Source organism: Stenella coeruleoalba (assembly GCF_951394435.1).
Source record: "Stenella coeruleoalba genome assembly, chromosome: 5".
Taxonomy (NCBI): Eukaryota; Metazoa; Chordata; class Mammalia; order Artiodactyla; family Delphinidae; genus Stenella; species Stenella coeruleoalba.
In genome coordinates this window covers 17,092,602-17,115,739 of record NC_137150.1, presented here as the reverse complement: position 1 = coordinate 17,115,739, position 23,138 = coordinate 17,092,602, and the positions used below count along the sequence as shown (strand labels likewise).

Genomic DNA, 23,138 nt, shown 5'->3' with positions numbered 1-23,138 from the left:
CAGGCAAACCCTCCTCTGGTAGCTGAAGAGTCTGTGTTTCTGTCTTGCTAGTCACAATAACAACAACAACAACAAAGTTAATAAGCGTATGGGTTCAGCAAATGCTGACTAATATTATTTTGTGCCTAGGACTGTTCTAAATTATTAAGATAAATATATATATATATATATATATATATATTTGCGGTACGCGGGCCTCTCACTGTTGTGGCCTCTCCCGTTGCGGAGCACAGACTCTGGACGCGCAGGTTCAGTGGCCATGGCTCACGGGCCCAGCCGCTCCGCGACATGTGGGATCTTCCCGGACCGGGGCACGAACCCATGTCCCCCGCATCGGCAGGCGGACTCTCAACCACTGCGCCACCAGGGAAGCCCTAAGATAAATTTTAATTGATCAAAAAGACATTGGAATCAAATTGCAGATCTGCCACTTACTTAGGCAGGTCATCTAACCCCACTATGCTTCCGTTTCCTCTTCTGTAAAACACTCATATAGGATTGATTTGAGCATTGAATGAGGTATTACCACAGTATTATGTCATTCAAGCCTTATAGATCTTTTATTGGAGCTTGGCATCTTGGAAAAGCTCACCGTATAGATGCTTCCTGAGTGGTAGTAAGAATAGTACGCCCATTTTTCAAATGAAGAAACTGAGACTTGCAGAGGCTCCTGCAGCAGACATGTGCCGCTGGAGCTCACCCAGGCTAGCACACCTGGTGAGGGCACAACCTGGATTTGAACAGAGGTCGGTCCAAGTGCTGGGCTCTTAACTACTCTTTTGCTCCTATTTCTGCGCAGCCCGGTGGGGGCGGTTCATGTGTTCATTATAATCTGATGTCTCTCCTTTGGGCAGACTAGGTAATCAAGTAGCTCCAACGTGATTGTAGGGCATGATGTGCCCAAGACAGCCACTTATCTACCTCAGTCAAGTAGTACAGTAAATAAATCACAGATCGGTACAATTTTACCTGTTAAGTTACTGACCAAAAAAAAAAAGAGGTCCCAAATAGCAAATACTGAGTTTGCTTAGAACGCTAAAAAGTAGTGACTGAGAGCATGGTTGACTGCAGGCAGACAGGGTTCAAGGTCAGAGCTCTGCTGCTTACTTGCATACCACTTAAGCCTCAATTTGCTCACCTGTAACACGGAGGTAACAGCAGTATATGTCTTCAGGTTGTGTGAGGTTTTCTAAGAAAATAATCTATGTTAAAATGTGAAGTAGTCTTGGACCTATATTAAGGTGTCAGTGCACGTTAGTGATTGTTGTTTCAATAATAAGGTTTAGAAGGACAGTTTGTGTCGTACGAGTTTCTATCTAATACATTAGAAAAAGTCAGTTAAGGAGTTCCCTTCTTCCAAAATGTTGGAAATTATTATTAGAAATTGCCTTATAAGAGAAATTATAGAATCACTGATACATATGACTTAATGTGATGGCTTATACCAAGTGAATCTTTATCAGCGCTCTCCTTCAAATGCATTTTTAGTGTAAGCTTTTTTCACATTTGGATAATAAGAATGTCAGTGAAACTTAAGATGTGCTAATTACGCACAAGAGGAAGAATGAACGTTCTGTTCTGCCCATGTATGAGGAGGTTAGAAAGTTTGGAAATTGTTGCCAGGTTGGATAGGGGCTTGGCTTTAATCAATGGCCTGAAGCAGAAGGTTTGCCTCTCGTTTCTTGTTCACCGTGATGTTTTCCACGTGGTTCATCTCATCTAGTTTTAAACCACAGGGTCTGGGCTGCCTCTGCTCTCTCCTGTCTACTTCAGATAGTCAACAGCTCTAGGAACAGCAGTTGGCCCTTCCACTTGTACTAATGCAGAATTTCCCACCCGAGGAAGCAGGAGCAGACTGTCTTCATCTCTGCCTTGCAGAGGAAGAATCTGGGGCCTCTAAGGAGGTTGAGATTTGATGAACATCACATAGCTGGCTGGGACAGAAAAGGGGAGGACCAGTCTTCTTCCTCATCACTGACCCTACAGTGTCCTCTCCAGCATCTGCATGTGGTTCAAGCCTTGGGTTCTTGTTAACCAACCCTAGTGCCTCAGCACATCACCTGGATCGTGGGAATCTAGCCATACAAGGGGCCTCGAACAACCGTCCGATCTAATCCCCTCATTTTAGTGTGAGAGGCATCAGTGAGCTCCTGAGGAAGTTAAGAGGCTCAAGTCGGACGAAACTTTTGACATTGTCAGCGCCCACACCCCAGCTGGCCTTTCTGCTTTAAACCAAAGTCCTGTCCCATCCTGCACACAGCAGCCCCCTGGAGACTGTGGGATGCTCCCAGGTGATTTCGCCTAAATTTCACCTCCCTTCTATCCTGCCTTCACCACCATTCCTTTTATTGGGCTCTGAGGGCGTTTCATGGGTTTTCCTAGTTTTTCCTCAGCTTATAGGAGTACAGAGAACAAATGGCCGTCTGTGTCTCTTCTGTTTTAAGTTTCTGTGGCATTTTTTCAGAGGACAGGGCTATGGGTAACATTTTTTGTTCTTAAAGGAAGTGAAACCCTGAGATATCAAGGAAGGAAGGAAGGAAAGTAGACAGACTCTGAAGCGGGGCACAGATACCACTAACCTAAATAAAAACATCCATTCTAATTTAGTTTTCCATCTCCCACCCATATCCCAGAGTGTAATAAGCCCTCCCAACATGCTGTCTCTAGCCAGGAAATTTTTGCCTGGGTCTCTTCATGAAATAGTTAGGATTTTCTGACTAATGACTTTTTCTTTTCTAGGCTCCTTCCTTAAGTGTATGGTACTCAGCAATCTAACTGCTCCCCCAGCCCCTTCTCCTTAACCCACATATACCTGGAACACTTCTTGAATAGGTGTTGGAAACAGTAGTCTTAGGATAGGATTTTGCTGAAGGACTAAAACAACACGTCCCCTTGATCCCTTAGCTTCAAGGAGGAAACGACTGTTAACCTTGAACTGGCAGAAATAACAATACAGTATAAATAAGATAATAGTATAAAATAAAAAGTGTCTGGCTCTGTTTGGCAATATGGAACCAAAGTTTTTGTTGTTCATTTTGCTAGTAAATCGGAGTCTCTAATCAGAATTATGAAAGGAAGTCCTTGTTAGAAAATGGTAATATACCTAACTTGAAAGATTCACTTTGAGAATATGATAGAAAACTCCGTAGCAGATAAATCTTAACCTAGTAAATCGAAAAGTCACCCTACCTTAGGCTCCCCTATCTTTCAGAATCCTTATTATAACTTAGAAGAGTTCAGATCTCCTTGCTGGCTTCTTGATTCCCTCAGTGAAGTAAGAGCTTCCCCACGACTTTGAATGTGAACCAGACCTAAGCTGTCCCTAAGCCGTTCGTCACTAGTTAGGCAGTTTTCTCAGCGACTTTCCTGACATGTTTTAACATGATCTCTTAAGGAATCAGAAAGAGGATCGCCCTGTTCATTGTGTTACAACGAAACGATTGAGATTCTTTTATCAAAATGAGGCAGTTAGGAGAGAAAATCATCTTTTTTTCTCTTGATCTCTTTTTAAAAGAAAAGTGAACGAAACGAATTTCAGTTTGGGGTCTTGGGAAACCATTATAAGGGACTTTGGATTTAACTCAACTAATAAAGCAAACTAACTCAACTAATAAAGCAAATGTGATTTAAAAATCCACTTAGTAGAAGTGATTTCCAAAATACCGTTTCCACGTTTGAAGGCACAGTGCACGGTTTGCATTACCTGCCTCCCTGAGCTGGAAACCGGGAAGTTCCATGAAGTACGATGACTCTCGTTTCAGAACGAGTGGTTCCTCCCAAAGAGAGCTTGTGGATCTCATCCACTTAGCATTCTAACCCCCACTTTTTCTTCAGACCTCAGATTTAAGCAGAGGTATAATTATACTCTTAATCAGGGCTGCGTCCTACCAACCATGGCTTTTAAGAAAATTAAAAAAAAAAAAAACTTCATTTACCTTTCATGGCGGTAGCTGGCTCTCCATTCACCTGATACGGGTGTCTTCAAGTCGAAACAGGCTTCTCAACTCTAATTAAGAATAAACCTTGAAACTAAGGTTGGCAGGGAAGTTGTTTTTTTGTTAAAGCGTGAAAAATAAGCTTTTCTTTTTTTGGCCCCTGCCGGAGAAGGTAGGTGCTCCCCTGCCCACCTTGAGATTGTTCTTTGGGGCACCCTTTCCAACTCTCCTGCTCGGAGACAACTGGAGCAACTCGCTCTCTTGCTAATAGAAATGACTCACACCTGAGAGTAGGTGAGATTTGTAGACTGGGGAAGAACATTTCCTGAACCTGCAGGAATCAGATGGTGATTCACCAGAAGGGAACACAGAGGGCTGGAACCCACAGGGCCAGAGGGCTGTTTAAGGAGGAGGAAGGCACCAAGCCTCACGTTGGGCCCTCTTAAATCAGACCCAGTGTTTAGGGTTTTTTGGGGGGTGGGAGGGGAACTCCCTATTACTAATCAGAAAATATGCATTTACAAACCTTCCTGCTAATTAAGTTTTGGATAAAAAGGAACCAGAATATCTTTTATAAAAGACAGATCTTTCATGGTATTATTCAATATATTAAAGACAAATTAATATGTGTTCATACTGGTGATCGATAACTTGGGAAACCTGTTGTCTTATTCAAGAATCTGCTGAATTCCATATAACCTGCTTTCACCTACACAAAAATATTTTAAATAAAGTTATTTAGGGGGCGAGTTTACCTTATCTCTTGAATTCCACAAGACAACTTTTATTCTTTTAAAAAATCTTCCCACAATGGTAAATTTATGTAATCGAATCACTTTTTCCTATTTGTAATTAATTTTAGAACTTCCAAAAAATTTCCCAGAGACTCCAAGATTTTCTTGAATGCAACATTCAAGCAAGTAAAAGAAATGAAGAAAATATCACCAAATGAAATCAAAACTTGTTACTATCATGGTTGAAGAGAAAGATAAATGAAAATAATTAAGGTGGAACATTTTTTGAAGCTAGTAAATAATAGGTATTACTTAGTGTTTACTTATGCCTTAAGGAAATAATGTATATGTACTAGTTGGGTTTTTTCCCTGTGTTTATGCAGAAAAACAAATGTATTTAATTTAAATACCAGTAGTTGAATATCAAAAGTTTGTTTCTTCTGTTGCCTTTTCCTAAACAAACAAAAACAGACAACTAAAATTGAATGGTTTTCCATTCCATTCTATTTAGGATGGATTAAGTATGTTGTGGATGAGTAGCTAGCCCTAGGGAAAGTCTCTGAACAAAAATTAGCCAACTTGGGCTTCCCTGGTGGCGCAGTGGTTGAGAGTCCGCCTGCCGATGCAGGGGACACGGGTTCATGCCCCGGTCCGGGAAGATCCCACATGCCGCGGAGCGGCTGGGCCCGTGAGCCATGGCCGCTGAGCCTGCGCGTCCGGAGCCTGTGCTCCGCAACGGGAGAGGCCACAACAGTGAGAGGCCTGCGTACTGCAAAAAAAAAAAAAAAAAAAATTAGCCAACTTAATAGTGGCTCAGTCGGATAAGAAATTGCCACGTTTACTAAACCATCCTTCGTTCAGGGTGGACTCCGCTTTGTGCCATTTGGTACTACTTCTCCAGGGATTTCGCTTTGAGCATTTAAAGCCCGTTCCCTGCATCTTGAGGGGGGGAAGTTGTGCCATGCGGGCCTGAGATGAGAGACTTGTTTTTCGGGGGTTGCACTTCTGGCCGTTTGTCACTGTGATCCATAAACAGTAAATGATGTACTGCTCAAAACGGGAACTCTGCCAGAATAACCAACTGCCGGCCTTAAAAGCATCAATTCAAAGGAGCACATCCCGTTTAGCCTCCTTGAAAGTATGTTGGGCAAAGACCTTCTCTGCAAGTTCTGAGGATTCTCGCCCCACAGTTCCAGTGGTGGGCGTGAATTCACGTGGAGGAGCTTGTGTGGACAAGTATTTCACGAGCTCCTGTTGAGGGAATAAAGGCAGTTCTGTTATCTACCTTAAATTTTAATACATTTGTGACCTGGGTTAACTTCGTCCTATTACTTGTCAACTAACTTAATACGGTTTTTTTGTTTGTTTGTTTTTTAATGTTAAAGAAAATACCTTTCCTTTGTTACATCGCTGCTGATAATATTTTTCATATACTATTCTGTTTTGAATTTGAAGGGAAATGTTTTGATAATTCAGGGTTACACACCTTGACTTTGTATGTGTTGGTTTTGTATTAAGATTTCCACAAGGGGGAGGGAAGGAGCTGGTGTCAGTGCAGTAGGTGGCCCTCCTTGTCTCCTCCTGAGGGTGGGCTGGGCTGGGCATGGACTAGCCTTTTCCTGGCCTTAGTCACAGTGGGATTGTGTATTTAAAATCCTCTTCGGCTGGCCATACAAAGTCTTGTAGTGAGAAAGTTAACATGAGGCACCCTTTATGCATTTGTCTTAAAGCACGTTATGCCGATCTCAAGTTGGGACTTGTTAAAGCTGGTCTTACATAACCTTCAAAAAGGGAAGTAGTACAGGTTTAGTCAGAGAAGAGTGTAATGCTTTGATGAAAAGAGCAGCTAAGAACCAGCCCATAGCTTTATTATTGTTCAAATCACCAAAAGTTTAACCTGCATAATTTTTTTTCTGCCGATTTTTATAGCAAGTCTCACATTTCATAAAAGCCACAGGAGACTTTATAACAGTAATTATCTTGCTGCTTCAATGGAAGATCCTATTAAATGCAAGGAAGCTATTTTAATAATATTGTTTAGCTATTACAAACCCCAAATTTATTTTGAATATAGGACGATGTCCTAGGCTATGTGTTTGTGTTTCTCTACCACCACAATGTTTAAAAAAATTTTTGTGTTTCATTTTTTATTACAGGTGATTTTTGTCCTTCTATAATAATGTTACTTTTAAAGATGTTAAACCTACAGACAAGTTGAAATTATAGTTCAAGCAGATTTCATCTAAATTTTCCCATTGACATTTTTCACACCCCCCCCCACCCTCCCCCTCAACACACATATTTGTGGGGAGACCTGTTTGAAGTTGCAGTCATTGGGACAGATGTCCCACCTCTAACTGCTTCAGCATGTATTTCCTAAAAACAAGGATATTCTCCTACCTGGAAATTCCCTGGTGGTCCAGCGGTTAGGACTCTGTGTTTTCGCTGCCCAGGGCGTGGGTTCAGTACCTGGTAGGGGAAGTAAGATCCTGCAAACCACACAGCACAGCCCCCAAAAAACCAACAAAAAAAGGGATTTTCTCCTGCCTACTCACAATATTCAGTCTGAATTTTGCTTTTTCCCAGTAACATTCTTTACAATTTTTTGAGGCAGAACTAATCAGTGGTCACACGTTGTGTTTTTCTAGTTTACTCTTTTATTCTAAATCTTTCTGCTTTTTTTTTTTTTTAAATCTCCTTGGCTTTTGAAAATTGGTTTGCTCTGTATTCGCTAGGTCCATCCTGTGGGTCACTTAGTAAGGAGATGCTTTCAAATGTTTCTGAGGCAGTTTGAATATATTACCCTGAAGTCTACCTTGGGGTTTGGAACTTTGAAATCAAATGGGGATATCTATACTCTTGTTTTGGACAGAGACCTGGTTCGTGGATCCAAACTCACTTTTTCTCTGGGATACTGGACAAACTCATTCAACTTTTCCCGGCTTCAGTTTTCTGTAAAACTAAGGTTCTGGTTTAATCACAGAATTTTAGATGAGAATTTCTATAATCTTTCAAAATATATTCTTAAAGAGACAGAAGCACTCAAGGAGAGAAGGTTTCTAATGTTTCATCCCTTTAAAGGAATGAAAATAGGTAATGGTGTTGATACGTCTTCCTAAATCCCAGAATAAACTTTTTTAACCCTATTCCTACCTCCCCCCTTTTTAGTGTGAGGCACTGGCAAATGCATTGCTAAGGCTTACCTTGGTCTTCTAGTCATTTCTGCCTTGCATATGACCGCCTGCTCTCTCCTCCCTTTATTTGGCTTCGCTGCATTGGCCTGGACCTGGGCACAGTGTTGCTTCCTCCAACGCTGCTAGGCAGAGAATTGGTACTGCAGTCTAATTTTCTCTGTCTCTGTAATCTCTGATGTATCCATTTTTTCTGAAAGGAAAATGCACACACGAAGGACCTCTTAGTCTTTCACAGTACATGAACTCATCATTACAAGACAAAGATGAGCAGGGATCTAATTGACACATAGCTCAAATGATCTGTCTGGGATGCCCATGTCCTTTGCATGTAGCCAGAACATACAACAAGGGCTGCAGTAAAATCCTCTCCAGATCTTCCTGTTCCACCTCTCTGTACACAAAAATCGCTCTAACTGTGGCTCACCATCCAGTTGCTGAGAATTCGTGCTGAGTATAATTATTACAAACCCTTTAATGTTTCCTGGCTGAGATTGGTATCTTTAGGTCTCTGTGCTTGAATTACTGTGTTTAATCTGTCATTTGAAATGATTTGTATCTATTAGGTTTGCTTTCAATAAAGCAGTTACCTTTTTCTGGTATGAGAACTTCATGTGTAATGGTCAGTTAAAGGGGAGGGATGGTTTGGCGACTGACTCTGGAGACGTGCCTGCATCTGACCTCCGCCCTCATACTGATACTCTCTTCTATACCCGGCCAGTTCCTCACTTTGGAAATCTTCTTGTGAGGGGCGGTGTCAGCCTTGATAAGAGCTCAGTAACTGGTATCACATAGTTTCCAGTGTGGATTTCAGCCTCTCCACTTAGGTGCTTTCTTACTTTGGGCAAATCATTATTATATCTGAGCTTCAATTTCTTCTTCTGAAAAATGGCTACCTTGTAAGATTGTAAAGTTTAAATGAGATAATACACTATAGGATAATTCCTACAGTGTTTGAAACTTGGTTGGTACTTAGTGAGCAGTAGCTTTTTTTTTTTTTTGATCAGAGGGAGAGTAAGTAAATGAATACGAATGGGGGTGTTTTTATGAATATAAAGTTGGAATGATTAAAAATTTAAAAACATTCTGCAACTAGAAAGTCAAGGTTAAGTTCATAATATTTTGATTATCTGACACATGGGTGTTGGCACACCCTTTTTTTTTTTTTTTTTCCTGTTTTTTGCGGTACGCGGGCCTCTCACTGTTGTGGCCTCTCCCATTGCGGAGCACAGGCTCCGGATGCGCAGGCTCAGCAGCCATGTCTCACGGGCCCAGCCGCTCCGCGGCATGTGGGAGCTTCCCGGACCGGGGCACGAACCCGCATCCCCTGCATCGGCAGGCGGACTCTCAACCACTGCGCCACCAGGGAAGCCCAGGGCACACCCATTTTCTGACTGAAGCTGGTTCTCTTGGTCGTGTGGTGACACTCACCATGTGATTTGCGCCTCTGCTCTGTGGGCCATTTCACATGGAGCATCTTCACACTGTACTGCATAGGAAGCATGGCAAGGAGCTACTACTCCACCTATTCTTAGAAACCCTTGGAAAAGGCCGAGCTAATATAACAGCTGTTCTTATTTCCTCCTTGGAACTCCTGTGAACTGAGTTCACAAGAGTAGCTTGTCGTCCCGCCCTTCCTATTGCAGACTGGGGCTCTACGCCACCTCCTTCTTAGAGTGACCACTGACCTCACAGTTAGTTGTAGATTTGTCACATTTGACCTTCCCAGACTGTGGGATTCTGCTGACTCTCATTTCCTCCTCGAACTTCTCTTGTTCCTCAGTTTCCCAAGGAACGTCTTGGTGCTCCTTGTCGGCAATCCCCGCCCCCACAATCCCAGGCATCGCTCCTCTCTTTCTATCTCGTCTGTCACGAGACTGGTGCAGCATGGCTTCTGAGGTGCTTAGCTCATTCCTTGTTCTCTCCCTTTCTTAGAAAAGATGATTCCCTTGGCTTCTGATCTAGCCCTGTCTTCAGAGCCCTGGATCCATATTTTGCCCCTACTAGCTGGACTCCTTGACCCAGCTCTCTCACTAGGACTTCACATTCAACACGCCCGTCACGATCAAGGACATCACCCAAGCTAAGTTTCTTCAAAGCAATGAATCTCGATTGGGAGGGGGTGTGATGGGGATTATGGACCCCATTGAGAATACATTTTGCGTATCAATCACATACGTTTTACATGTAAACCCATACTCTCCAGTGATCTTGGACTCAAGACCTTTGTCTCTTTTTGAAAATGTCTCTAAGTTCCATGTCAGATTTCTTTCCCCTTGGCTCTCGCCTGCATAGATGGAAGACTTCTTTAACTGCTCTCTTGGCCTCAGTGGCTCCGTTAATTCAGAACTGCCTATTGCCGGCAAGTTGCTTTTGCTAAAGCACGGCATAGAGAACAGTAGTCTTCACTTCAGCCACCTTCAGTGGCTCACGGAGAGCTCCGAACACCCCAGCAACCCGGAAGTGCTGTGCACCGAGGTCCCAGTTCCCTTCCCAGGCTTGTCTTCGCCACACACGTGCTGCAGCCTCAGGCCCTCCTGGCCCCTCTCGCTCGGCCGTAGCACAGCGCCCACCCTCACCTGAGCCTTCCTCCAAACTGCTCAGAGCACCGCGGGGTTCCCTTCCGAAGCCTCTGTTTTTCCCCCGGGGTCCAGTTCACACGTCTATCTCCTGTGAGCCCTTGCTCAGTTTCTCCATTTGGCAATAGCGGCCTTTTCCTCCGAGCTTCTTGGGTGAGCTAATTATGTCTCTTATTCCACGAACCACGTTTGGATTCATTATGGTGTGTGTGCGGCTTCCAGGGAGGCCAAGGGCCCTGCACGAAGCACACGATGAAGGAGTGATGGGCTAAATGAGCGAGTCAACCCACTCTTTGGGCTGTTACTCCTCTTAAGAACCAGAGGGGCCCCCAGAGGGCTCAGAAGGTCCATGGTTGGTCTGTTCATACCCCTGAGCTGTTGAAACTTTTCCTGTGTTGAGACCTCCCTTTTCAGGAGCCCCCCTCTTCACCATTCTCACAGCTGGGGCTTGAGGTGTCACCCCTTGAGGAATTAGGTTTGTCCCGACTGTCAGAGAGGCAGTGCAGCAGAGCCACTGAGGTGTGGTCTTGCGGCCACCTTCCGGGGTGTCTGTCCCAGCTCTGCCTCTGCTTGCTGGTGGGGTCGTGGGCACCAGGGTCAAGGTATCTGTTCACTTGGTGCCTCCGTTTTCTTTTCTTTTTTTTCTCCCCAACAGGGAGCCCTGTAGTATCTGTCTCCTGGGGTAATAGTGAGAAGTAGAAAGGTGATAACCCTTGTAAGGTGCATACGTAACATGGTGCGTGGCACATAGCAAGCATTCAGTAAAGGAGTGTAAGGTCCTGGGAGGTGCTTGTCAGCTTCTAGGTCAAGGATGATTAGCTGGCAGCATGCGGACCACTAGGGTCCACACGTGAAGGTACTGTTTTGTGGGATTCAGGGAGTGTGAGGGGTGACTACGGAAGCTTTGAAAATAACAGGAAATATGGCGGAGTGGACTGGATTTATGATTTCTCTTGAAAACATTAGAAGATCTGCGATTGTCAATATAGTGGTTAAGAACATGAGCTCAGAGGGGCTTCCCTGGTGGCACAGTGGTTGAGAGTCCGCCTGCCGATGCAGGGGACGCGGGTTCGTGCCCCGGTCCGGGAAGCTCCCACATGCCGCGGAGCGGCTGGGCCCGTGAGCCATGGCCGCTGAGCCTGCGCGTCCGGAGCCTGTGCTCCGCAACGGGAGAGGCCACAACAGCGAGAGGCCCGCGTACCGCAAAAAAAAAAAAGAAAAAAAAGAATATGAGCTCAGAAGCCAGAGTCTGAATTAAGAGTCCTAGCCCTGCTACTTATAAGTCGTGTGACCCCATGCCAGTTGCTTAACTTCTCTGTTTCTCAACTTCTTTATCTCTAAAATGGAAATAACAATAGCACCTGATAGGCTCCCTGGGATTATTAAACGGACCAGTATATTTAAAGCTCTTGGCATGCTTGCCTGGTACCTAGTAAATAGTAAGTAATGTGTGCTGTTTTTGTCGTTGCTGATGCTGGTTTTACTGCTGCTGTGGCTACCCACTGGCAACCCTGGGCCCCAGTTCCCTCCCGTGCCAACAGCTGGCACTGAGTAGTAGATGCCCCCCTAAGTGGGACGTGAACTTTCCAGGTAGCTGTAGTTCCTGCCACTGCCTGTCACCTTATAGCTGTCCTGCTCTCTTTGTAACAATGTTGTTTGTCTCCTGTTGACAGATCTCACCCTTGGGCACTCATGTCCAGGAGTGCAGTGCTGTGCTGTGAATCAGTCCTTACGGATGGATGAACCTCAAGGAACTTTTAGCACAGGGGTTCTTAACATGTGGCCCAAATCGGTAGCATCCTTATCTCCTGGAAACTTATTCCCAGGCTTCACCCCAGACCTACTGAATCAGAAACTCTGGAGGTGGACCTTGCAATCTGTGTTTTAAGAATCCTTCTAGCTGGCTCTGGTACCTGCTAAAGTTTGAAAACTACTGATTTAACACGTGTGTCCTATATTCATATTACCTACATTTGGTTTCCATGTAAAATTTAAAAAGTGGAGTTGTGTTTCCAGGCACTTCAGTTGATTTGTGAGGGCTGCTGTCTTTTCAGTGTGTACTCCCTTAGCTATTAAACACAGCTGGGTGCAGGTTCCTCTGCTGTGGGGCTTTTGTTCTGTTAAGATCTAATCTATGTGAGCTTTGATCTATTAACTTACTGGAAGAGTACAGTTTACCTGGGTTGATGGTCAGGCATTTTTAGAAAGAAGATTTTAGAAAGTTATGGAAGGAGCTGCTTTCAAATGCATATGGAATATATGAAGTGATGAGATTAATAAGACTGAATAATTTATATTCTGATGTCATGATCACTTTATCGGCCATCTAACGTCTTTGAGTTGGGAATTCACACTGCTTCTCTGCCTCTTCCTCCCCAGCCTCCGCCTTTTTTTTCATTATTTTATTTTTTTAACTTTTTATTTTATATTGGAGTATAGTTGATTAACAATGTTGTGATAGTTTCAGGTGTACAGCAAAGTGATTCAGTTATACATATACATGTATCTATCCTTTTTCAAATTCTTTTCCCGTTTAGCTTGTTACATAATATTGAGTTCCCCATTTTAAATATAGCAGTGTGTACATGTCAATCCCAAACTCCCAGTCTATCCCTCCCCCAACCCACCCATCCCCCCTGGTAACCATAAGTTAGTTCTCTAAGTGTGTGAGTCTGTTTCTGTTTTGTAAATAAGTTCATTTGTATCATTTCTTTTTAGATTCTGCATATAAGTGATATCATACGCTATTTCTCTTTCCCTGTCTGACTTCGCTCAGTATGACAATCTTTAGGGTCCATCCATGTTGCTGCAAATGGCATTATTTCATTCTTTTTAATGGCTGAGTAATATTCCATTGTATATATGTATCACATCTTCTTTATCCAGTCATCTGTCGATGGACATTTAGGTTGCTTCCATGTCTTGGCTATTGTAAACAGTGCTGCAGTGAACATTGGGGTGCATGTATCCTTTCAGACCATGTTTTTGTCTGGATATATGCCCAGGAGTGGGATTGCAGGATCATATGGTAGCTCTACTTTTAGGTTTTTAAGGAACCCTCATACTGTTCTCCATAGTGGTTGTACCAATGTACATTCCCACCAACAGTGTAGGAGGGTTCCCTTCTCTTCACACCCTCTCCAACATTTATTATTTGTGGATTTTTTGTTGGTAGCTATTTTGACTGGTGTGAGGTGATATCTTATTGTAGTTTTGATTTGCATTTCTCTAACAGCGATGTTGAACACCTTGTCATGTGCCTCTTGGCCATCTGTATGTCTTCTTTGGAGAAATGTCTATTTATCCGTTGCATTTCTCTACACTAACAGTGAATGATCAGAGAGAGAAATTCAAGAAACGATCCCATTTACGATCTCATCAAAAAGAATAAAATACCTAGGAATAAACCTACCTAAAGGGACAAAAGACCTGTACTCTGAAAATTATAAGACACTGATGAAAGAAATCACAGACCACACAGACATATACCATGTTCTTGGATTGGAAGAATCAATATTGTCAAAATAACTGTACTACCCAAGGCAATCTACAGATTCAGTGCAATCCCTATCAAATTACCAATGGCATTTTTCACAGAACTAGAACAAAAAATTTCACAGTTTGTATGGAAACACAAAAGACCCCAAATAGCCAAAGGAATCTTGAGAAAGAAAAAAGGAGCTGGAGGAATCAGGCTCCCTGACTTCAGACTATTCTACAAAGCTACAGTCATAAAAACAGTAATGGTACTGGCACAGAACATAAAAAAATACATCAATGGAACAGGATAGAAAGCCCAGAAATAAACCCATGCACCTGTGGTCAATTAATCTATGACAGAGGAGGCAAGACTATACAATGGGGGAAAGACAGTCTCTTCAATAAATGGTGCTGGGAAAACTGGACAGCTACATGTAACAGAATGAAACTAGAATATTCTCTAATACCATACACAAAAATAAACTCAAAGAGGATTAAAGACCTAAATGTGAGACTGGACACTATAAAACTCTTAGAGGAAAACCTAGGCAGAGCACTCTCTGACATAAATCGCAGCAATGTTTTTTGATTTGTCTCCCAGAGTAATGGAAATAAAAATAACAAATGGAACCTAATTAAACTCAAAAGCTTTTGCACAACGAAGGAAACCATAAACAAAATGAAAAGACAACCCACAGATTGGGAGAAAATATTTGCAAATGATGTGACTGACAAGGGATTAGTCTCCAAAATTTACAAACAACTCATGCAGCTTAATACCATCACAGCAAACAACCCAATCAAAAAATGGGCAGAATTCCTTCCCCTTTTACAGTAATTTCTCTTGGTTTCTGAAGACTAATTCTGCATGGGACAATATCCTCTCCCACTTCTCCTGCATCAGGGGTATTTGGAAGGCCTTATCCAGTCAAAATGATGACAGTTTAGCTTTTGACAGAAGCCCTTAATTGTGCTCTGAGCTTACAGACTTTACCAAAGCTACTAATGTTTTTTTCCACTTTTCCCTCGCTTCTATGTCTCATTAATGGCTATGGTATAGTTCCCCATTCTGTAAGTATTCTAGATTTTAGTATTTGTGATTGCTAGTCTGGGAAGCTCTCCTCAAATAGTTGTTCTTCATTCTGTGAATGTGATTTTAAGCTGACTCTTCTCTAAGTTCTTGGTAGATTATTTCATTTTACACGTCAGGAACTCTGCTTTTGACTGTAATATTATTATAATTTAATGAAATATTTGCATTTGTGGTGGACACATTTCCTATTGAAATTTTATCTTGAAAGATCTTTCCCCAAAATTATATTCATTATCTATATCCATTCAGTGTATTTTGAAAGTATTATTAGAGCTGAAATACATGGGTCATATTCCCAAGCATAGTTTGAAATGTGGCTTAGATGCAATTACTTATACATTAGTAGAGTCTGCTCAGGATTGTATAATGTACTCAGTAAAGGTAACATGGATTTAGTGACATCTCTAATAGTTATCATGACTTAATTCTTTTATTTTAGCAAATGCAAATCAGATGTCAAAGTACTTTCTAAGAGTTTTGGTGACGGTAATATGCTACAGTTACAAATTTTACTTAACCAAAACCGACAATACATAGCTAAAGCATTTTGTCAATAGCTTTAAAACTGAAATGATGATAGACGTTAGCCCCCAAGCTATACGTGTACTGTTTAATAATCCTGCTTCCTTCCCGGTCATTCACTAGTGAACCCAAGAACACCCACACTTCCCAGGCCCCTGTGTACATGCATAGGAGACCAACTAAAAAGAGCTTGAGCTTTCAAGAAGTTTATATTATCATTTGATAAGAAAAACATCAGTGAAAATTGGCTTCCCTTTTGCTTCTCTAGTATGTAAAAATAAAGCCAGTTTGGCATTTTATCAAATATTTATTGATTGCACAATGAGACACAATTTCTGTTCTCAAAAGTACACATAAGGTATGAAAAGAGTTGATACATGTATGAGCCAGTAATTACAAAGCAGTGTGATCATTATAATAATTGAGGTGTGACAACACACAGATGATGGAGTGATTGGATTTGAGGTGGTGGTGGGAATTTAGCCAGATGAGATTTCATGGTTTAAGTGATGGCAACTTAGGGTTCCACGGATGGATAAGAGTTTTCTTGGTGAGTCAGAGGGAAATTTGCAAGTGCAATGACATGGGGGCAAAAAAGGAGCATGGCATTTTCTGATAATTATAAACTTACACAAGAGTATGCATTTCCAAGGATGGAAGAATACTTAGGAAAAAAGGCCAGAAAGGTGGACAAGATCCAGGGCCTTCAGGGCCTTTGAGGCCATGGAAAGAGGCCTGGAGTTCACAGTCTGATGGTTGTATTGGAACTAGTGGCACTTCTACAGAGCATGACTACTCCTTTGTACATTTTATCTAGAAGGTGCAAATCAGCATCTACAATTCCAGATAAACATACTTTAGCAGCTCTTTTTTGAACCACAGAGGGATTCAGGAAAACATATGGAGGTAAATAAGTACAAGTAGGTCACCATCCTCTAAAAATTTCCCAGTATAGATGTTACTGATCGTGGGTCAGCAGTTCTATCTATATGTGTACCAAGAATGGCATAACGATGACATATTCTATTTAAGACATTTGTAATTTATCCTCTGTGGGAAGTATTGTGGGAGATACCAAAAAAACATGACATATTTTCTGTCTTCAAAATATGTTGTCTTTCTTAAAAAATCCTAACCATCTTTGGAGGATGCAGTCAAGAATACAGCAAGCTAGGGACTTCCCTGGTGGCACAGTAGATAAGAATCTGCCTGCCAATGCAGGGGACACGGATTCGAGCCCTGGTCTGGGAAGATCCCACATGCCGTGGAGCAACTAAGCCCACGCGCCACAACTACTGAGCCTGCGCTCTAGAGCCCGCGGGCCACAACTACTGAGCCCGTGAGCCACGACTACTGAAGCCCGCGTGCCACAACTACTGAAGCCCGCGTGCCTAGAGCCCATGCTCTGCAACGAGACGCCACCGCAGTGAGAAGCCCCCGCACCACAACGAAGAGTAGCCTCCACTCGCCGTAACTAGAGAAAGCCCGCTCACAGCAACGAAGACCCAGTGCAGCCAAAGATAAATAAATAAATCTATTAAAAAAAAAAAAAGAATACAGCAAGCTAGTAAAAGGAACTCGGCATTGAGGGCCCTAACATACCCAAGCAGTGGAAGAGGTAATTATTTTCACCCAGAGACATGAGGAAGGAGCATGGAGGTGCTGGCCCAGGAAGGCTTTGCTGAGTAGGTGGAATATTCAACCACCGTTAGAGTATTTGCTGGGCAGAGGGGCGATTCCAAAGAATCAGAATACAGTATTCTTGCCCTTGAATTTGTACACACTCAGGATGTAAGCGAAGTGTTACAGTACAATGTTTTATGTGGCTTAGTAATGCTGCTCGTGCCTCCTATGGTGTAGCTGCGTACTGGGGAAGAGGCTGTTTGTAACTCTAAGAAGAAGCGCCTTCACCAGGTATCTGGGCTTTCTGACCTATTCCCCAGACGCTTTACATCTAGCATCCCTTTCAACCTCTAGCCTCAGTTTTCACCAAAGGACTCACAAGGTGGGTTTTTCGGGTTTTTTTCTTTTTAAATCAGCAGGTGGGATACAAAAGCGTAGCATTGTTTGAATTACATGTGCAGAAGAATGTGAGGTGTTTTAGAGTGGAGGAATGTCTTTTTCATAATTAGAAGATATGTATTTTTAGGAATATACATTTCCCCACGATAAATCTTTTCCAAAGTGTAAGTGAACACTCTTGAAAAGGTGACTTCTAGTGGCTGTTTGCTTCCCGTTGCATTCTCTTACGGATACTTCATTTCGGCTTATGAATAGATCTACGTGGAATTAAAATTTATATAATCCTTTCTGTACGCGAGGATAGTAAAATGTAAGAAAGCATTTGCTCGAAGCCATCTTTTCTTTCACTGCTTACATTTGATTTCCAAGTAAATTGTCTTTTGAAGTCTTGTCAGTCAATCGTTAACCATGATAAAGTTATCAGCTTAGGGTTATATTGTCTGACTGACTCGTAGGATTTTCCTGGGTGGATGCTGCAATCTTTCTCCCTTTCATACATGGTAGCCTCTCTGTGAATTTTTTACATAAGAATATATATATTAAGGGATCCATGCAAATGTTAGTTGCTGCCAAAAAAAGGGTGGTTTCTTTAGCTAGAAACAGTTGATTTTGCAATCGACAGTCAGTCTTACGGTTGGTTTGACTGTGAGTATATGGGACTCTGGCGAAATGAAATGGAGCGAAACACACAAAGAAGACAGCCACGACAACAAATACTTTACCTTCTAGCCTTTTACTGTTTTTGCTGCCCTTCCTCTTGGACTTTCTATAAGAATTGTATACCTTTTTTGCAATCACCGTATAGCATAGAAGCATTAGGACAAAAACAGTCCAGAAAATGAACTGGGAAATGTAGTTCACCACTTCATGCCATTTCAGCCCAAGAGGACCCTTTAAGGAGGCACACTTTTTCACAGATGACGGTGTTGCTTCCTTGTTGCTTAAGATCATATTTGGCAGGGAGAGGAGGAACAAAAAGAGCCAGATGAGGGTTGAGACCACTTTTGCAAAAGCAGGTTTTTGTACGAAGAATTTTCCAAAAGGTCTGATGATCTTGAGGAACCTGTCAAAGGCTATGAGCCCCAGCAGTGTGATGCCCACATACATGGTCTCATAAAAGACGACGGCAGAGAAACGACACACAAAGGCTCTGAGCTGCCAGGGTCCGAGGCGCGCGTCTGAGAGGATTTTAAACGGAAGCATGAGCGTCATGATCAAGTCGGCCACCAGAGTATTTTTGAGGTAGACAATGAAGGTGGAGGAGCTGGGGATGTGAATGAACACCCACAGGGCCAAAGTGTTCAGCAGGGTGCCCATGAAGAAAACGACAGTGTAGATGGCTGGGAACACCAGGTGCGCTGCCTGCATGTCCCTGGGGCACCTCTCAGACCCGTTGAAGCCCTTCATCACTGTGTCGTTCATGCTTTCCAATGTCAGCTGTTACACATAAACATACACACACAGTAAAACAAGAAGCATTTCATGATTTCAAAACACTACTTGTTAAAAGCAGACTTTAGGTTTGCAGCATGTTAGCACCTTACATGTCTTCATCCCATTTAATAGATCATTTGAGAAGTCCCATGTTGTTTCTGGCCAGAATTTTTAAAGCACATAGTACATTTTTGGTACTTGTAACAGTACCATTACTTTCACACCCTGATGAAATCCAAATAACTGGTTCTACCCCATTCACAAGTTCGGCTTTTGGCATGGCAGTAAAACAAAGCTGGCTAAGAGGTAAAGTTACTCATGTCAGATTGCTGTACCTTATGTAATTTCCTAGGCTCATAATCTAAGGTTTGTAGAATGTTAACCTTAAAGCATTTTTTTTCCCCTTGAACCTATGCCATCATTTATAAGCAAGCCACTCATAATAACAGCTGAAATTCACCTTTGTTTGGGAGGATGCTCAGCTCAGTGTCTTCCGATCGAGGCAGTCATTAGTTCAGCCCATGAAGGCCATGTGAAGCAAATGTCGTTCTGCTTTCTTATACCCAGTTTCCTTCCTCATTTTCACGTGTGCAGTGTGATCCATTAGAACCTCTTCACATGCAAACCTTTGGGGGATTTTCTAATAAGGAAGCTCTCTCATTTTAAACTTATATACTGTTAATCTACTCTGGTTTGAGTAAGTCAGTTTAGTTGCAGTTGTTTTTATATTTTCTCATATAATAACTTCCCTGCAGTTTATCTTCTCTACATGTTCAATGGAATTTTTAGTGCCTTTTGTATATAATAATAGGGAGAAGTGTACAGAAAACAGCCCCAAATTGTAGGAGAATAAGAGTTGACTCTAAAATCAGACAGCATCGTCATCTGCATCCTTGTAGCCTGCTTTTTTCAGAAATGTGTGTTCATTAGGTATGACCTGATTATTTCTGTAGACATGTATCTTAGTCTTTTGGTCTTTCGATCTCTGAGAGATAAGAGGATGTATCGTCTAAGAGTTAAGGGCTATAAGACCCAAATTTTGGGGGGTTAGAATTCCAGATTCACCAATTATTGGGTAGTAGATTATAGACAAATGATTTAGTAGCTCTGTGCCTCATTTTCCCCATCTGTATAATGGGTTTAATAATAGTACATACCTCAGTGTTGAGAGGCTGAGATGAGTGCCTAGAATAGTGCTGACTATATATGAAGCATGAAAAAAATGTTAGCCACTCACTGCTCTGGTGAGCGAATTGCAGATTTAAATGGAGATATACTGTTTCACTTATTAGAAAGCCATTTTTGGAAGTCTCTTCTTTATTTGTGATTGTATGCCAAGTGCTGAAAACTTCAGGAATTTCATCAGTCAACGTTGGGTCAAGTTCTATAAAACTTTTGGAAGTATGTAATTGCTGCTTTTGTATAGAGAAAGCTGTTGTCTGTGAAGAAATGTTTGCTCCCCAGATAGATAAAGGGAAAGAGGAAATCAGAAGATCCTATGAGGGAATGTAGAGTTCTCCATGGTGAGTTTCACTTCATATTTCTTGCTATGAGTTTTACCACAGAATTTGACCAGACCGTCGCGTTGGCTTGATCGAGCATTTTGGGTGACTTAGCTTGGAATTCTGAGAACAAAATTACATATCCCACCAGACATTTTTATGAGGGAATAGGATGCCTGATAATTTTGGTTGGAACTACCCAGTGTGGTGGCACAGTCTGAAAAATTGGTGTTTGATTCAAATAAATTGATCCTTGGGAAATACAGATTCTGGATTTTATTAATGTAACGGAACATAATTTAAACATATATCCTTTTATTTGCTTCAGTAGAGAATAAAAGCAAACTTAAAAAAATTTAAGTAGAGGGATTAGATCTATGTCAATTAAGTATAAATTTCCTAATGGCTCCAAATCCATTATTTAGATGCAGGTTCAGAATAGTTTCAATTTAAACAAGGGAAATGCTGTACAAGATAGTTTCATAATATGAAAACTGGAAATCACTTTTTGGTCAAATTTCAAAATGCCGAAATGTGGGAAACCTAAGAGGAGGAACTGATTTACGGTGGCATTTCTAGAGTTACAGAAGTATCTTCTCTTAAATGTAGTAGGTTTCACAATGTTTGACTGTAGTAAGTATCCAACAAATCACTCACTCCTTTATGTCCACGTGCTTCAAACGTATTAGCCAACAGTCTCTTAGTTCGCAGTGGTGCTGGTGCCCCCTGAGGGAGGGTCCTTCACCCTTGATGCCGTACCTTAGAGGCTGTGATGGGACAGGAGCACCGCCTCAGGAGCCAGAGGGCCTGGGTTCATTTCCTTATTCCACCATTACTTGTGACTTTGGTCAAGTGACTTATGCTCTCTGTGAAACCAGTGCCCCCTCTTCACAATGAAAATGAGTAATAGTATTTGCTTTATAGGGTTGTTGAGGGGATAACATGAGTGAACGTTTGTCAGGTGCTTTGAATAATGTCCGTCAAATGGTACGTGTTAGTAAGTTTCTTGTTAAATGAAATTAAAAGAAAAATGGAATACTGTGTGCACCTGTGGGGATAGTGCACAAAAGACAGGAGTGAATCACAGAAGATAACGGATGAAGGGTCCTAGAAATTATTCCGATTTGGCAAGCTCCTAAACTAAACATTTAAAATCCTATCAAGCTCAAAGGGAATTTAGTCAAAACCAATTAAATCACACAAGCTAGACTTTATAAGGGATTATCTGGTCTTATTTAATTCTTACAGCAGTCTCAGAGATCCGTCCCATTTTACAGATGAGAAAATGGAGGTGCAGACGTTAAGCAGTTTGCCCAAAGTCCTGCAACCAAAGCCCACTGTAAACCCTCATGGTCTGGTTTCAGAGCCCCCGCTTGGAACCAGCCTCTCTCTCTCCTGTCTGCCAGAAGCCAGAGACAGGGTGAATGTGGAATTGTTTACCAAATTCTGGAGTTTTTGAGCTGCGTATTACTGATTGATGAGTGAGGAGATAGAATCCACTATAAAGTTTCAGGGACTTGTGAAACTCTTAGTCTCAAAGTGAGGTGCCAGGTTGAAAACGTAAATTGGTTCATAGCAGTAGGATCAGGAGAGAATCAAATATGTAAGGAAAAGTCATAGAAATTAGAAGCCTGCCAAATGGGAATAAACTACTTTTTGCATTTGCTGTCTCCTTAGGGATTGTCTTTTGGATCAGAGTCAACAGTATAATGTTCATGTTGATGTAACCACTACCATATAAATGACAATTGAAAAGATGTGGAAGTATTTGCTTTCATTTGGAATGAAAGGCAAAGTGGGAACTCCTGTACTCATAGAAGAGCCTTTTACTTCCCATCAAAGGATACCACGGTACTTTCTCAGATTATATGAAAGTGTTTAAAATCCCACAATGAATTAGCCCAAGGTGGTAATAATCTAAAATAAATTATGCAGTTTAACATTAACTGTAGTGATCTGTGTATGAATAAATTTAATGTTAGAAAATCTCTACATAGAACTGGAAACAGGCAATAAATTCACACTACTATCTGAAACACATATATTAATATCCAGTTTCATAATTTTATTATAAAAGGAAAACCAGTGTAAAGAATTCAAATATAGACATATGTAGTAGAAAGTGAAAGTTAATTCCCTTTACATATACCTACCAGTGTGTGTGCAAATATATATGTATATATTTATGTATTGACATATTAGCTCTTTGTTTCGTTCCATGTTCGTACATGAAGATTTGCTAACAAGTTTTTTTTTTAAAAAGTTACACTATATAAAGGTACCATAGTTTAGTTAAGCTGTTACTGATGGACGTTTAGATTTTCTTTTTTCCCCATTTTTCCTCTGTTGAAAACATGCTGTAGAGCAAATACCTCTCCATGTATTTTTGTATTTTGTTCCAACATATATTTATAGGAAGTTTCCTAGAAGTGGGATTACTGGGTCAAAAGCTGTGCATTGCAATGTTGAATATTTTCAAAAAGCTTTCCAGAAAGACTGTACCCATTTATAGTCTCACCAAGTAGGATTATCCAGCACTATTACTAAAAATCTTTTAAATCAGTTCTAAACTTACAGGTGAAAAAAGCCGTGTCATGTAAATATAAATTTATTTATTAGTGAGGGTATCTATCTTTTCATATTTTC

At 41.6% G+C, this 23,138-nt stretch overlaps 2 protein-coding genes across 5 annotated transcripts in view; one reads left to right on the top strand and one right to left on the bottom strand.

Annotated features, from left to right (window-relative positions):
* MED12L (mediator complex subunit 12L) overlaps positions 1-23,138 on the top strand; it is a 330,953-nt gene that overhangs the window by 212,075 nt on the left and 95,740 nt on the right. The gene's annotated exons all lie outside the window — the stretch shown is intronic.
* P2RY13 (purinergic receptor P2Y13) lies at positions 17,917-20,057 on the bottom strand. The gene is made up of 2 exons (XM_079921193.1): positions 19,451-20,057; positions 17,917-18,993 (listed from the first exon to the last, which is right to left on the bottom strand). The coding sequence occupies exon 2, from the start codon at positions 18,976-18,978 to the stop codon at positions 17,977-17,979; it is 1,002 nt and encodes a 333-aa protein (XP_079777319.1). The 5' UTR covers positions 18,979-18,993; positions 19,451-20,057; the 3' UTR covers positions 17,917-17,976.